The sequence below is a fragment of the Orcinus orca genome, chromosome 15, assembly GCF_937001465.1.
Source record: "Orcinus orca chromosome 15, mOrcOrc1.1, whole genome shotgun sequence".
NCBI classification, from domain to species: domain Eukaryota; kingdom Metazoa; phylum Chordata; class Mammalia; order Artiodactyla; family Delphinidae; genus Orcinus; species Orcinus orca.
The window spans coordinates 61,770,817-61,783,975 of record NC_064573.1 but is presented as its reverse complement, the minus strand read 5'-3'; the positions used below and the strand labels follow the sequence as shown (position 1 = coordinate 61,783,975).

At 41.9% G+C, this 13,159-nt stretch overlaps 1 protein-coding gene across 6 annotated transcripts in view; it reads right to left on the bottom strand.

Moving 5' to 3' along the window:
* Positions 1-13,159, bottom strand: part of CEP192 (centrosomal protein 192) — a 93,559-nt gene that overhangs the window by 58,037 nt on the left and 22,363 nt on the right. For all 6 annotated transcript variants that reach the window (XM_033439493.2, XM_004276074.4, XM_033439491.2 and 3 more), the window contains 5 exons: positions 9,546-9,906; positions 8,974-9,117; positions 3,126-3,190; positions 2,350-2,559; positions 44-170 (listed from right to left, as the gene is read on the bottom strand). In XM_033439493.2, coding sequence (XP_033295384.1) covers positions 44-170; positions 2,350-2,559; positions 3,126-3,190; positions 8,974-9,117; positions 9,546-9,906 — 907 coding nt within the window. The remainder of the gene's footprint in view (positions 1-43; positions 171-2,349; positions 2,560-3,125; positions 3,191-8,973; positions 9,118-9,545; positions 9,907-13,159) is intronic.

Sequence of the window (13,159 nt, the reverse complement as noted above, 5' to 3'; positions counted from 1 at the left end):
CACTAACTTACAGGTTAAAAAAAAACTTCATTTAATCCATTACCTGAAAATAGACCATGGTTAAGATGAGCCATTTCTTTCTCCAAATTACTTCTTGATACATCTGATTTTCTTATTAGAGCAATAGGTTCTCTCTTCTCTGGTGATCTAATAAAATAACCAAATGATGGCTACAAAATAAACATGCCAATTATTTCCTTAGTTTTCAACTGCTTTGAGAAATTCTAGACTATTTTATCCTAATAGTGGTAACCTAGCTAAAATTGATTTCAACAAAATGATTCTGATTTTTCCATTTAAACGTATGTTGGGACTTCTCTGGTGGTCCAGTGGTTAAGAATCCACCTTCCAATGCAGGGGACACGGGTTCGATCCCTGGTCAGGGAACTAAGATCTCACATGCCATGGGGCAACTAAGACCCCACACCACAACTACTGAGCCCACATGCCGCAACTAGAGAGAAGCCCGCGCGCTGCAGTCAAGACCCGACGCAGCCAAAAACAAACAAAAAAACACAAAATAACATAAATTACTAGAAATGAACTTTACAAGTCCAGACAGGACCTTTTATTTCCTTACTGCTAGCTATCTTTAATCATCAGAATGAATATTATCAAATAATTTGCCCTTACTAAGAAATCCAAATTAAAACAACCCAGAAATGATACTTTGTTCCTCCAGTAATTGTTACTGAGCACCTGCTATGTGTCAGGCACTGGTAATAATCATCAGTGACATGTCAGTGAGAAAAAAGATATAAAACTTCCTGCCTTCCTGGAACTTACAGTACTTACAAGCGTATTTTATTTTACACAATAAATATGTCCTTGAAAATCTGTATTAAGATGAGATACATTCCTACTGCCCTAGATGAGCGTTCAGAAGGTCACATTCACGGACCTTGCTCAAGGGCAGGGAATTCCCACCTGGCTTCCTTCCAGAGCTCTCATGATAGACCTGAAAAGCAAATTCACTAATGCACTCAATTTTTGATCAATCTTCACTCGAGGATTTCCTCCCTTGATCCAGCAACTTGAACCAAGTAACATTTCATAACTAATACAAAATGACAGATCCATCTTTCCACTGTATGGTGTTTTGTCCAGCTGTTCAGAAAGGAATTCAGTTATGCTTCAACTTCTCTTATAATGTCAAAACCAATCCATCCAGGCAGAAAAATCTGCCTAAGTATTTACTCTCATTCTTTAATTCACTGCATAGACAGGACCCACAGTTCAGTTTCAAATTTTCCTGTAAGTCAACTTCTAACACCCTAGCTGTTTAAAATTATACTCTTAGTGAAATCCTACTTTAATACACACTCCCTCCGACAGCACTATGTCCCTCCATGAAATTCACCAACAGGTCCTTCGACTCTACCTCCAGAGGAAATCCTGAACCCTAGAACTTTTGTTTCCGTACTGCCATCCTAGGCCTCGGCCTTCATGGCATCTCCGCCACGTGCTAAGCCTCTGCCTGCTTCTCCTCCTCTGAGGCTCAGGAACCTCCTCCACCCGGCTCCTGTCACACCTGGAGATGGGCCGGGCACCCTGCCTCCAAGCAAGTTTCCTTGAGATGAACCCGAGCCCTGCAAGGGCCCCTCATGACCTGGCCCTTGTCTACTTCTGCCATCAGACCACCGACCCGAAGCCCACTCACACGAGCTGTGGGCCTACTCTCTGCTTCTCCGATATACCCTCCAGCTCCCACCTCCAAGACTTTTCTGGGAACACGCTGCCTCCTCCCCACCATTCGGGCACCACCCCAGTGCCCCTCCTCAGACACCACTCTGACCCTCACAGGCGACACAGCTTCTCCTCACTCCTTCATACAATCTACCACTATCACTTGCATTTAAAACTTTTTACATGTACATTTTAAAAAACCAAAACACTCCTATATTTCAAAACATGTTTTTAGACCAGAGGTTTAAAAAATGAATCTTTGAATTCTTCCCACAACCAATGATATAACATCAGCAACCAATGAAACAGCAACTAACAGGGATGGAGTACTTAATGCACTTGAGGCCGTGCTAAACACTGTACGCGCACTATCACAGTATCCCCCCCAAAACTCTATAAGGCAGTATTCCATTCTAGAAATTGGAAAATCAAGGCACAGAGGAGTTAAATACATTGTTCCATGCCACAGAACTAGTTAAAGGACAGAGCTAGGACTGCAGTCAGGGTACAGCCACTAAAAAACTGAAGCTCTTTACCACTATTCCACCATGCAGTCCCTATCCTGTCTCTGCTTTAAAGATACTCTGATCTAGCTACACCATCATAACCTTCAAAACATAAGGGCAAGTGAATTTAACCACTTCTAGAACACATGGTACTTACTCTTTTCACATTGTAACCACCACCAAGGCAACCGAGAGCTTCAGACCTTTGAGCAAAGAACTCTCCTAAAGACAGACGTAAATAAGTGGCATCGTCTTTGTCCAAATCTGATGTGCTAAGTGATCTCCTCAACAGACCATAATTGACTGAAGTTCCCCACGATGTATCCCCTAGGGCAACTGAAGTGTTCTGGGCATCTATATTTTCTTCCTAGGAAGAAAGTCATCATTTCATTTCATTTCTCCAGCAAGCCTTCTGTTTTTCTAATATATAAAAATACAAATTTCACTAAGGAAATTTAAATATTTAAAATTTTTTAAAATGTGGACAAATTCAAGCTTAAGCAGCTAATAAAGGTAATAAAGTCCAGAAAAAGAGAAATTTTTTAATACCTGAGTTATGATATGCATTGTTTTAACATATTGCTTAAGTCAAAGACTGATTGTCATTAATACAAATCTTTAGAAAGGAGTACATCTTCAAATAAAAACGAATAGCACTAAATTCCCTCATTTTAAAACATGGTAAAAAACAATATCTTTGAAGCCTATTAAGGCAATTTTAAGTGAACTAATAAACACTATTTCAGTATGCCAGCTTTTTCTCAATTAATAATTTAGAGTCTGAAGGAAAAGGCAGAAATTGTCTAAACATGAGAAAAATCAAGATATAATTCTATACTCACTATGTATCTTTTCAGAAAGAAATGAACATTTTGCCTACATTTAAATACAAGAAAAACTCTAAACTTTGGTTAATGTCAATAAAATACAAACCTGCATAAACTGATGCTCTTTATTAAATTCTTCTTCATCTTGTGCAATCAAATCCAATGCATCAGCTTAAAAAAAGAATAAGTTTTATAATTATATTGCACTGATGCCTAATTAAATACTAGCATATAAATATAACATAGTTAGGAAAATGAAATATTAAAGAAATAAAACTGAAAGAAGTATGTGAAAGCTTCCATCACAGAACTGATGCATCTGTATTAAGCACAATAAGAGCATGTGGTTCTGAAACTTTTGGTAATAAACACCCTACTGTGATTGATTTCATCAGGTACTAACTTGTCCTAACTTACTAATGGGGCTTTATAATGTAAGCTTTTTATAAAAGATTCACATTAACTTCAGCCTTGCAGTTTGGCACACATAAGTTAAGGTACCTGCCCATGAATACCCATGGAATTTCATCTGGAACATCAGATGGACAAGCCACTATGTAAATTTGTCATGAAGATGTCTGCTGGGGTGCCAACTACCTGTTTGTCCCAACACCCAGGACTGTCCTAGTTTTTGTTTTTGTTTTTGTTTTTTGCGGTATGCGGGCCTCTCACTGTTGTGGCCTCTCCCGTTGCGGAGCACAGGCTCCGGACGCGCAGGCTCAGCGGCCATGGCTCACGGGCCCAGCCGCTCCGCGGCATGTGGGATCTTCCCGGACCGGGGCATGAACCCGTGTCCCCTGCATCGGCAGGGGGACTCTCAACCACTGCGCCACCAGGGAAGCCCCTGTCCTAGTTTTTGAAAGGAAATATCCCACATCCCAGCAAACCCCATAGCCTAGGCAAACAGGAACAAGTGTTCACCCAGTGTCTGCCCTCAAAGTTCCGAATGAGCAACTCAGTTCACCTTAGGGAAACCAATGGGCACGCAGCCCTCCATCTCTAGGCCAAGGCCACAAGGCTGTGGTAAGTGAGCAGAGGGCCAGGTGTAACACAATGGGGAGAGAGGACAGAGGCAGGCTGAACAGCAAATGATCCTGCTCAAGGCATTAGAATTTAAAAGGATTTTAAACATGTTGGCTGAATCAGAAAAGTCTGCAGGTTAGACTCTGGACTTCCCATCTGCTACCCATTCTGCCTCTGCCTGGTGCTTCCAGACAGTGGCTGGAAGGGGAGGAGTGAACAGCAACCCAGAAGGGACAGTCCACTCGTGGCCCAAACAAGATAGATGTCCCTACTCTCATCAGTCCATCAGGGGCTAACCCAATCCAAACTACCCTTCTGGAAGCCCTGAGGGCCCAACACTAACACCTTGAGAGACAAAATGAGAACAGACACAGGAGGCTGTTTCCAGCAGGGAGAGGAGAACACCCACCAGAAGTAGCTCAGGATTCTGACTTGTCAGGGCAGTGCTGGTTCCTTACTTTGCGATCCCACCACCTCCCACATAAACACGTTCTGAGCCTACAAGTCTATGAACGAGCATCGGGAGAGCCAGGAAGCTCCAGAAGTCACAATATTTCCTTCTTCCACAGGAAATATTTTTCTATGAAGATTCTCTGTGGGGTCCATGACTCAAAGTGTTAAAAACCACTGCTCTAAAGTGTGAAAAGTATCAACCAACCAAATCTAAAAGCCAGGAGAGGGTAAATAGGAAATCAGATCGTAAGAAGGTAACCCAGAAAAACTTAATTTACTTCAATGAGTTAAAATATTGTATTTTTAAAATCATTAAGTAAACAGCTCCAAATGCTATTTTATTATACTCCTGAGTACTTTTTCTCTGGACTTTAAGACTCTTCAATTAAAGAAAAGTCTACAGTGACATTGTTACCATGTATGCTCATCAGAAATCACTCACAGATTATAAAAAAGCAGAACTTCATTTCTTACAAGAATCTCTGCCCAATTTTTTGCCAAATCTGCAACCACAGTCCTCTCCAGTGCCACCTGAACGCTTTTGTTGTTAAATTCTGAAGCAGCAATACCGTTCCCCATCCCCTGCCCGATGTTTAAATCCTAGGCCACAAGCAGAAGTGGCAGCTCACATGGCTGAGCTGTCAGAGAGGGGGAGGCAGAAATGGGGAAGTGGGAATGGGGAAGTTTTAAGTTTCATTCAAAACTACTTTGAGGACTTCCCTGGAGGTCCAGTGGTTAGGACTCCGTGCTTCCACTGCAGGGGGCATGGGCTCGATCCCTGGTCAGGGAACTAAAACCCACAAGCTGCACGGCACAGCCAAAAAAATTAAATTATTCATTTATAAATAAATAAAACTGCCTTGTTATTATAAAATTATGCCCTTGGTCCAAGCTTCCTCTTCTGAGTATCTCCTCTTACATTTTCAACATTTCTTTTCCCGTCGTATAAAGTCTCCCATTCCATTCACGCTCCCCCAGCCCAATTCCCCTTGACTACTTCATCCTTTCTTTCCTCCCATCAAACTTTTCCATAGTTTTCAATAATCATCTTCTCCATTTCCTCACCACCAGTGCTAGTCATCCTTTCCTACTCAGCTTCTGTTCATTCCCTAACCACACAGATGGTTTCATGAAATTCCTCCACTATCTATTTTATCATATTTCTCCTTTAATAGTAACATGCCCACATAGTTCTAAATGCAGAAGGCATAGGTACATTCTGCTTCAATAAAGAGTTCTTAGGGCTTCCCTGGTGGCAAAGCGGTTGAGAGTCTGCCTACCGATGCAGGGGACGCGGGTTCATGCCCCGGTCCGGGAAGATCCCACATGCCATGGAGTGGCTGGGCCTGTGAGCCATGGCCACTGAGCCTGCGCATCCAGAGCCTGTGCTCCGCAATGGGAGAGGCCACAAGAGAGGCCCACGTACCGCAAAAAAAAAGAGTTCTTAGAAATTAACCAAAAGACGTAACAGAATACAATACTGCAAGTCTCCCTCATCACTGGCCCCACTTCCCACACCTCCAGAAGCAACCAACATATGCAGCACCCCGTGAAACCCCTCACTAGTTGAGAACCTACTGACCTTTGAGTTCTACAAGTAGCTAGGGAGCCCTGTAATTAGTTTCTTTTTTTTTAATCTTTCCACTGTATGTATTTACAAATATGTATGTCTTTCCTTCTTCCACCTCTTTATGCAAATGTTGGAATAAGATTTTAAATAATTTATTTTGGTGATCTTTCCCTTACCAGTACCTAAAGAGCTCCGTTTCCTTTTATTAAGGCCACAGGGTACCCCCTCGTATGGATGTACCTTATCTAATTAGTCCCTGTTTTGTACATCCACGTTGCTTCCAACCTTCTGTGATGATGAACAATGTACACACACATCCTATATATCTGTGCAGGTGTAGCTGAAGAATAGTTCCCAGGGGAACTGACTTTTAATTTCCTTTTCTATAAGCTGTTTACAACCTTTGCCCAGTTCTACACTGAGTAGTTGGTCTTTTTCTTGTTTATTAGCACAATTTACATATTTGGGAAATGGGCCCTCACTCTGTAATATGAATTGCAAATTTTTTTCTCAGCTTCATCACTAACTTTTAAAAACTTTTTACCAAAGTATAATATACATTAAAAAGTGTACATAAGTGTGCAACTCAATGAATTCTCACAATCTGAACACATCTGTGTTGCCAGATCAACACCCCAGATCAAGAAAGAAAACATGCCAGCACCCAAAACACCCCCTGAGCTTGCCTCCTGTCATGGCATGCCAACCCGAGGGTAGCCACTATCCTTGCTTCTTACTCCACAGAGCTGGCTACATACACGGCATATATTGCTAGTCAGCCTTATCTCATTCAACATGTTTGTGAAATTCATCACGCTGCCGCAAGTAGCTACACATCCTTCATTCCCATTGCTACACAGCATTCCAAAGTAGGTATAAACACAATCCATTCCAAGGTCAATGGGAATTTGGGAGTTTCTAGTTTGAGACTAATACACATAGTGCTGCTACAAACATTTTAGTGTATGTCTTTTGGTGAATATATACACCCTGAACACTGGGTATATACTTGGGTGTAGAATTATTGGGTCATAAACTATGAAGTTCGTAAAGTTCACCTTCATAAGATACTGCCAAACAAGTTCCAAATGGTTTTATCAATTCACACTCTCACCAGCAACACATGAAAATTCCACAACTGATGACTTTTCAAGTGACAGGGTCCCTAACCAGTGTCCAGCCTGTGCCTACTGTCCTTTGTAAATCAAGATATCACTGACAACTATAACTTAACCTCCAATTTCTGACTCATATTTCCAACTACTGAATATCCCCACCTCAAACCACAATCATCCAAAATTTTACCATGTCTTCTGATTTTTCCCATCTCAGTTAATGGTACTGCCATTTTCTCAAAATAACTTAGACCCCAAACCCCCATCTTTACTTACCTCTCTACTATCCGCTGAAATCCAGTCACCAAATCCTAGCAATTTTATCTCCACGTCCCTCATGAGCTATTTTCTTCTCATTCTCACTGTGACACCCCGATTTCTACAACACCCTAAGGAACCTACCACTTAACCGACCATCGAGGCCAGAGGGAGACTCACAAAGCAAGCTGGACAAGCATCTTCAGAGGCTCCCAAGTGCCCACCAGGCACGGCTCAGCATGCAGTCCAGCCCCACCCGATCCCTGGCCCAGTCTTACCACTCTGGCTTCATCTCACCATGTCGCGTTACTCTCCCCTTCCCATGTCTTGCCGTAAATGCCAGCCACGCTGGGTTATTTACCATTCTCAAGACACGCCCATGCTTCCTCATCTCATCCTCTTTCTTTGGGTTTTCTATCCACTTGGAACTTCTCATGCCCAAAATATTTACCTGTTGAAACTCTACCTCAAAATCCACTTCCTATATAAAATCCTCTGCTACCCACTCATGCAAAAGTTATTCCTCCTCTCAACTCCAAACGATGCTGTTGTTCTGTATTCTCATCTTACCCCTCTTAGCTGATGGACAGTTTCCTAAGGGCTGGAAACATGCCTTATCGACTGATCTCTGTACTTCCACATCAATGGACATTAGGAACAGCTTAGTACAAGCAGCTGTTAGAGTAACTTCTTCCTCTGGCACCTTCTGAGCCTATTAAAAAGAAGACTGAGGGGGGCTTCCCTGGTGGTGCAGTGGTTGAGAGTCCGCCTGCCGATGCAAGGGACACGGGTTCGTGCTCCGGTCTGGGAAGATCCCACATGCCACGGAGCGGCTGGGCCCGTGAGCCATGGCCGCTGAGCCTGCGCGTCCGGAGCCTGTGCTCCACAACGGGAGAGGCCACAACAGTGAGAGGCCCACGTACCGCAAAAAAAAAAAAAAAAAAGTACGACTGGGCTTGACAGGCTCCTTGTTGTCTTTCCTCATTCCAGGTTTAGAGGCGCTCAGGCCCTAGAGGCCTCAGTGGCACAGCAAATGTCCACAGGCCAAGGCTCACAATGCTGTGCGTTCTGCAGCGTTTTCCTTTCACGGTCAGAGATTCTGCTAATTAACAAATCTAACTGAGGTTCCTAATGCTCTCATCCTCTGAGATTTCATTTATCTTTCTCGACACTTTTCTCCCATTTCTTCATTACTGAGCTTTTACTCTAAAATGGATTGGCTTTTGTAACTGCTCATTTATCAGAATAGTTCTTTTGTTCAAGACAATTTATAAAGTGAGAAAGTAAAGCCTAAGGTGTTACTAACTGCAACACACATGCTCTAAAGTGACTCACTGTCCTTACTTAGGGAAAGGCTCGGCTCAGTCCAGTGATTAGCAATGACTGACTCAAGCCTCTGTTCCTAGAGAAACAAGTGAAGTGCTAAGTACGTATCCAGAAGGGATTTGATGTGGCCGACCAAGATGTACATGGTAATCTCAGAACACCGTCAGAAAATGAAAATGGTTCAGAGCAGAGGCTATCAATACACTTACAGCCAGATCTGAAGTCTTCATTCATCTCATCACTTAGAGACACATTTACATCTTGTTCTTTATCAAAAGCTGTGTAATAGGCAAGATCAGTGACCCATCTGCCCTCCTCATTCTGATAGACCACACTCTGTGATAGATCCGTTTCTAGAAAATAAAATTCCAGAGACATCCAATGACACATGCAACAAATAAAATGATACAATATTCTTAATTTTATTTAGTTGACTTATCTTAGTTATCAACAGTACTGAAATCTGCCCAAAACTAATTAAAGGAAAATCCATTTCCCCAAAAGAAAAGTATCTCTCTGATGGTGAAAAATCCAGCCTTAATCACAGTAAAAGTCCATCATGGAGGAGAGGGAGGAAGGAAAAGATGACTAATAGTTAGAAAGGCACATTTCCACCAGATCTGTGAGTAAAGACACCATTTTTTAATCCACAGAACACTTAAATATTTTAATATGAAAGATTAGGGAAGTTTCACTTGGAAATATATCCTATTCAAAATGTGTATAAGCATTTTTACATATTTCTTACTTTTATTTTGGAAAAAAAAAAAGGCCCACTTACGGTCCTTGCTCTTTCCAACGGATTCATAACATTCACACGTTTGCCTTTCACTAGTGGGTGACCACAGAGCGTCAGCGGAATTAAATGCATTGTCACTAACAGACTTCAAAGATGCTACATCCACATTTTTTTGAATGGACACTTGAGGCATCTCAGTGTCTAAAAATCTATCCACAGGCAAAACTGTTTCTGAGTCTGACGCCAAATGCTTATTTTGATGAGGAGATCCTGCATCCAGCTTTAAAGGGTCTATCAATCCAAAATCACCTTTACTGGCATTTGTGTCGTGAAAGTAAACCGGGTTAAGTTTCGCATTAGCAGCCCTGAGAGTCTTCGCCAGAACTTCTTCTCTTCCGCTTTCCTTTAAAAATTAAATAACAGACCAGAAATAAGTTTTGTTTTTCATAACTCGTTCCAAAACAACCAAAAAAGTTATACAGTTGACATAATATATTTATTCTAGAAAGGAACAGACTACACAATATTCTTCCAGACTATATGTGCACCAATCGTAAGGAACTTACCAAAACCAAAATTCAAAATGTGGTCATGGCAAACACACACCAACAGATTCAGATACCAAAAGTGGGGCCAATATGCTCACTACGGCACAGGATGTTAGAAATGTCAGTTTAACTTTTGTAATTATCACTGAAAGTCTCTAAAAGGATGGGAAGCCCATCAGTGTGGCCAGACTCATAAAATTAATATTATTAACAGACTCTGAAAACACAAATATTAATAACTTTAAGTTATTTTTATTTTATTTATTCATTCATTCATTTTTGGCTGCGCAGGCTCTTCGTTGTGGTGCATAGGTTTCTCTAGTTGCAGCACGCGGGCTTAGCTGTGGTATGTGGGATCTTAGTTCCCTGACCGGGGATCGCACCCGGGCCCACTGCATTGGGACCATGAAGTCGTAACCATTGGACCACCAGGTAAGTCCCTTAATAACTTTTAATAGGAGTAAAACAGCAAATACTACAAACAACCCTGAGGAGTTCAAGAACAACTGCCTCAAACACGGCAGATTAAGCCAGTGCCTCAAAACCACGCTCTCCAACATACCTTCCCAAAGGGCACTGCTCACTCTTTCCTAAAATAACAACTGCTGAAAGGGACTTGCATGCCCACAACCCTCTTCTCAGACACTCAGCCACCACTATCTCAAGTGCCAATGAAGCCTTAAAACAGCAGTCTTTTCTGCTATAAGATGTATTAACAACAAAAACAGCCTCATAGGCAAGGTTTTTCAAAGTTAGGATACTAAAAGGAGGTAGTTCTATATAAAAGACAAGACACAGACTTTGAAATAAGATCATACATTTAAATTCCAGTGCCACCATTTATTAACCGGGTGATTTTGCAACAACGTTATACAAAAAATAAACAATCTCTACCTTATCTCAAAATAAAACTCCAGATGACTTAAAGATTTACATGTAAAAGTACTAGGAGGAAATACAGATGGATAGTTTTATATTCTTCAGTGAATAATATCTTCGTAGTATAAAATTTCTGTGGGTTAAATTGAATCTCCCAAAAAAGATGTGTCCAAGTCTTACCCCCAGGTGATACCTGCAAATTGTGACCTTATTCAGAAACAGGGTCTTTGCAGATGCAATTAAGTTAAAGATCTTGAGATCATCTTGGATTTGGGGCAGGCCTTAAACCCCATGAGGAAGACCTCAGAGGGACACAGAGAGAGAGGGACAGGCCAATGAAAATGGAGGTGGATACTGGAGTGACGCTGCCCTGAACTAAGGAACACCAGAGCCCCAGAGGCTGCAAGAGGCAGGAAGGAGCCTCTGGTGGGAGCTTAGCCCTTTCAACACCTTGTTTTCAGACTCTGGCCTCAAGAATTGTGAGAAAATAAATTTCTGTTGTTTTAAGCTAGCAAAATTCTGGTAATTTGTTCTGGCAGGCCTAGGAAACTAACAAAAACACTAAAGCCTGAAATACATGAGGACCAGGAAAGGGAGACCCTGTGAGGGCGCAGGGAGAAGCTGCCGTCTCCAGGCCAAGGAGAGAAGCCTCAGGAGGAACCAGCCCTGCCCACACCTAGATCCGGACTCCCAGCCTCCAGAACTGTGAGGAGATATATGTCTCCTGTCCGAGCCAAAAATCAAAATAAAAAAATAAAGATCAAAATATCTCCTTAACACAGAAAGCTTATAAAAACAAGAGTTAAAATATGAATATCCCAATAGAAAAAAAGACAAAGGAGACAAAGAACTGACATTTAAATTAGACAACTATTTTTCACATAGGATACTAACAAAGACTAAAAAGAACCAGAACATAGGAAACCAGCTCTCTCCTCTGCAAAGCACCTGAAAACACTGAATAAAGAATGCAGACAATCCATGTGCTCTGCAGGCCAACAGGGCGAAGCTACCACCTGTGGGACTGTGACTGACCATGGCCATGCGACAACCCTCCCAGGTGGAGGCAGAGGAAACCTGAAGTGAAGCCACTGGTTGGTGACCAATTCCAGGTAAGGGTTTCCTACGGAGCAGAGCAGCTCCCTCGCTGCTATTGAAAGTCACAAGGGTTTGTCCAAAAAAAAGCAGAGGGGGGCGAGTCGGGGGTATACAGCTGCTCTGATAGTTTTGAAACCTCAACACAAAATAGGTCTCTGTTGGGACTTCCCTGGTGGTCCAGTGGCTAGAACTCCGCGCTCCCGATGCAGGGGGCCCAGGTTCGATCCCTGGTCAGAGAACTACATTCCACATGCTGCAACTAAGAGTTCCCATGCTGCAACTAAAGATCCCAAGTGCCACAACTAGAGATCCCACATGCTGCAAGGAAGATCCCACACGCAGCAACAACAAAGACCCGGCACACCCAAATAAATAAATAAAAAAAAATAAAAATAGGTCTCTGTCTACACTTGGACAGTGTAACTCAGCAAAACTTGAGAGTTAGGAAATGTGAGGAGAAGGGGAAAAATAAAAGCAATCCAAAGGTCTCTTAGGAGGTGGGGTTTCAGGAGGAGGCAATGAAAGTAACTGAAATCCCACAGACTACTTCCTGATAACAAAGGGGGTCAAGGAGGCATCTGGCCAACACCATATTCATCAAGATGGTCCAACAGCATCACCAACAGGAGACAAGTGGGCTGACAGGCCTCCCAATGGGACACAGAGTATACAACAATGCTTATGTTTAGAGTCAATCTGTTCAAGGGGAAAATGTTCAATCTAATCAGGAGGAGGAAAGCAGTCAGCTATATCTACCATATGGGTCATTTTATAAAACAACAGGCCTAGATTTTACAAAAAGTTTAATGACATGAAAGAACTCCAAGTCATGGCAACCAAATACAAGTGTAATCCCTGATTAAAGCCTGGATCAAAAACAACAAAAGTAAAGGACATTTGGAGACAAGTGGATAAATTTGAATATGAACTGTATATTAATTTAAATCACAATATCAAAGTTAGATAAGAGAATTGTGATTATGTAGGAAAAAGTCCTTATTCACAGGAGGTAAATGCAGATGTATTAGGGTGAAATGTCATAATATCTGCAACTTACTTTAAAAAATAAATTTATTTTATTTATTTAGTTTTGGCTGTGTTGGGTCCTTGTTGCTGTGCGTGGGCTTTCCA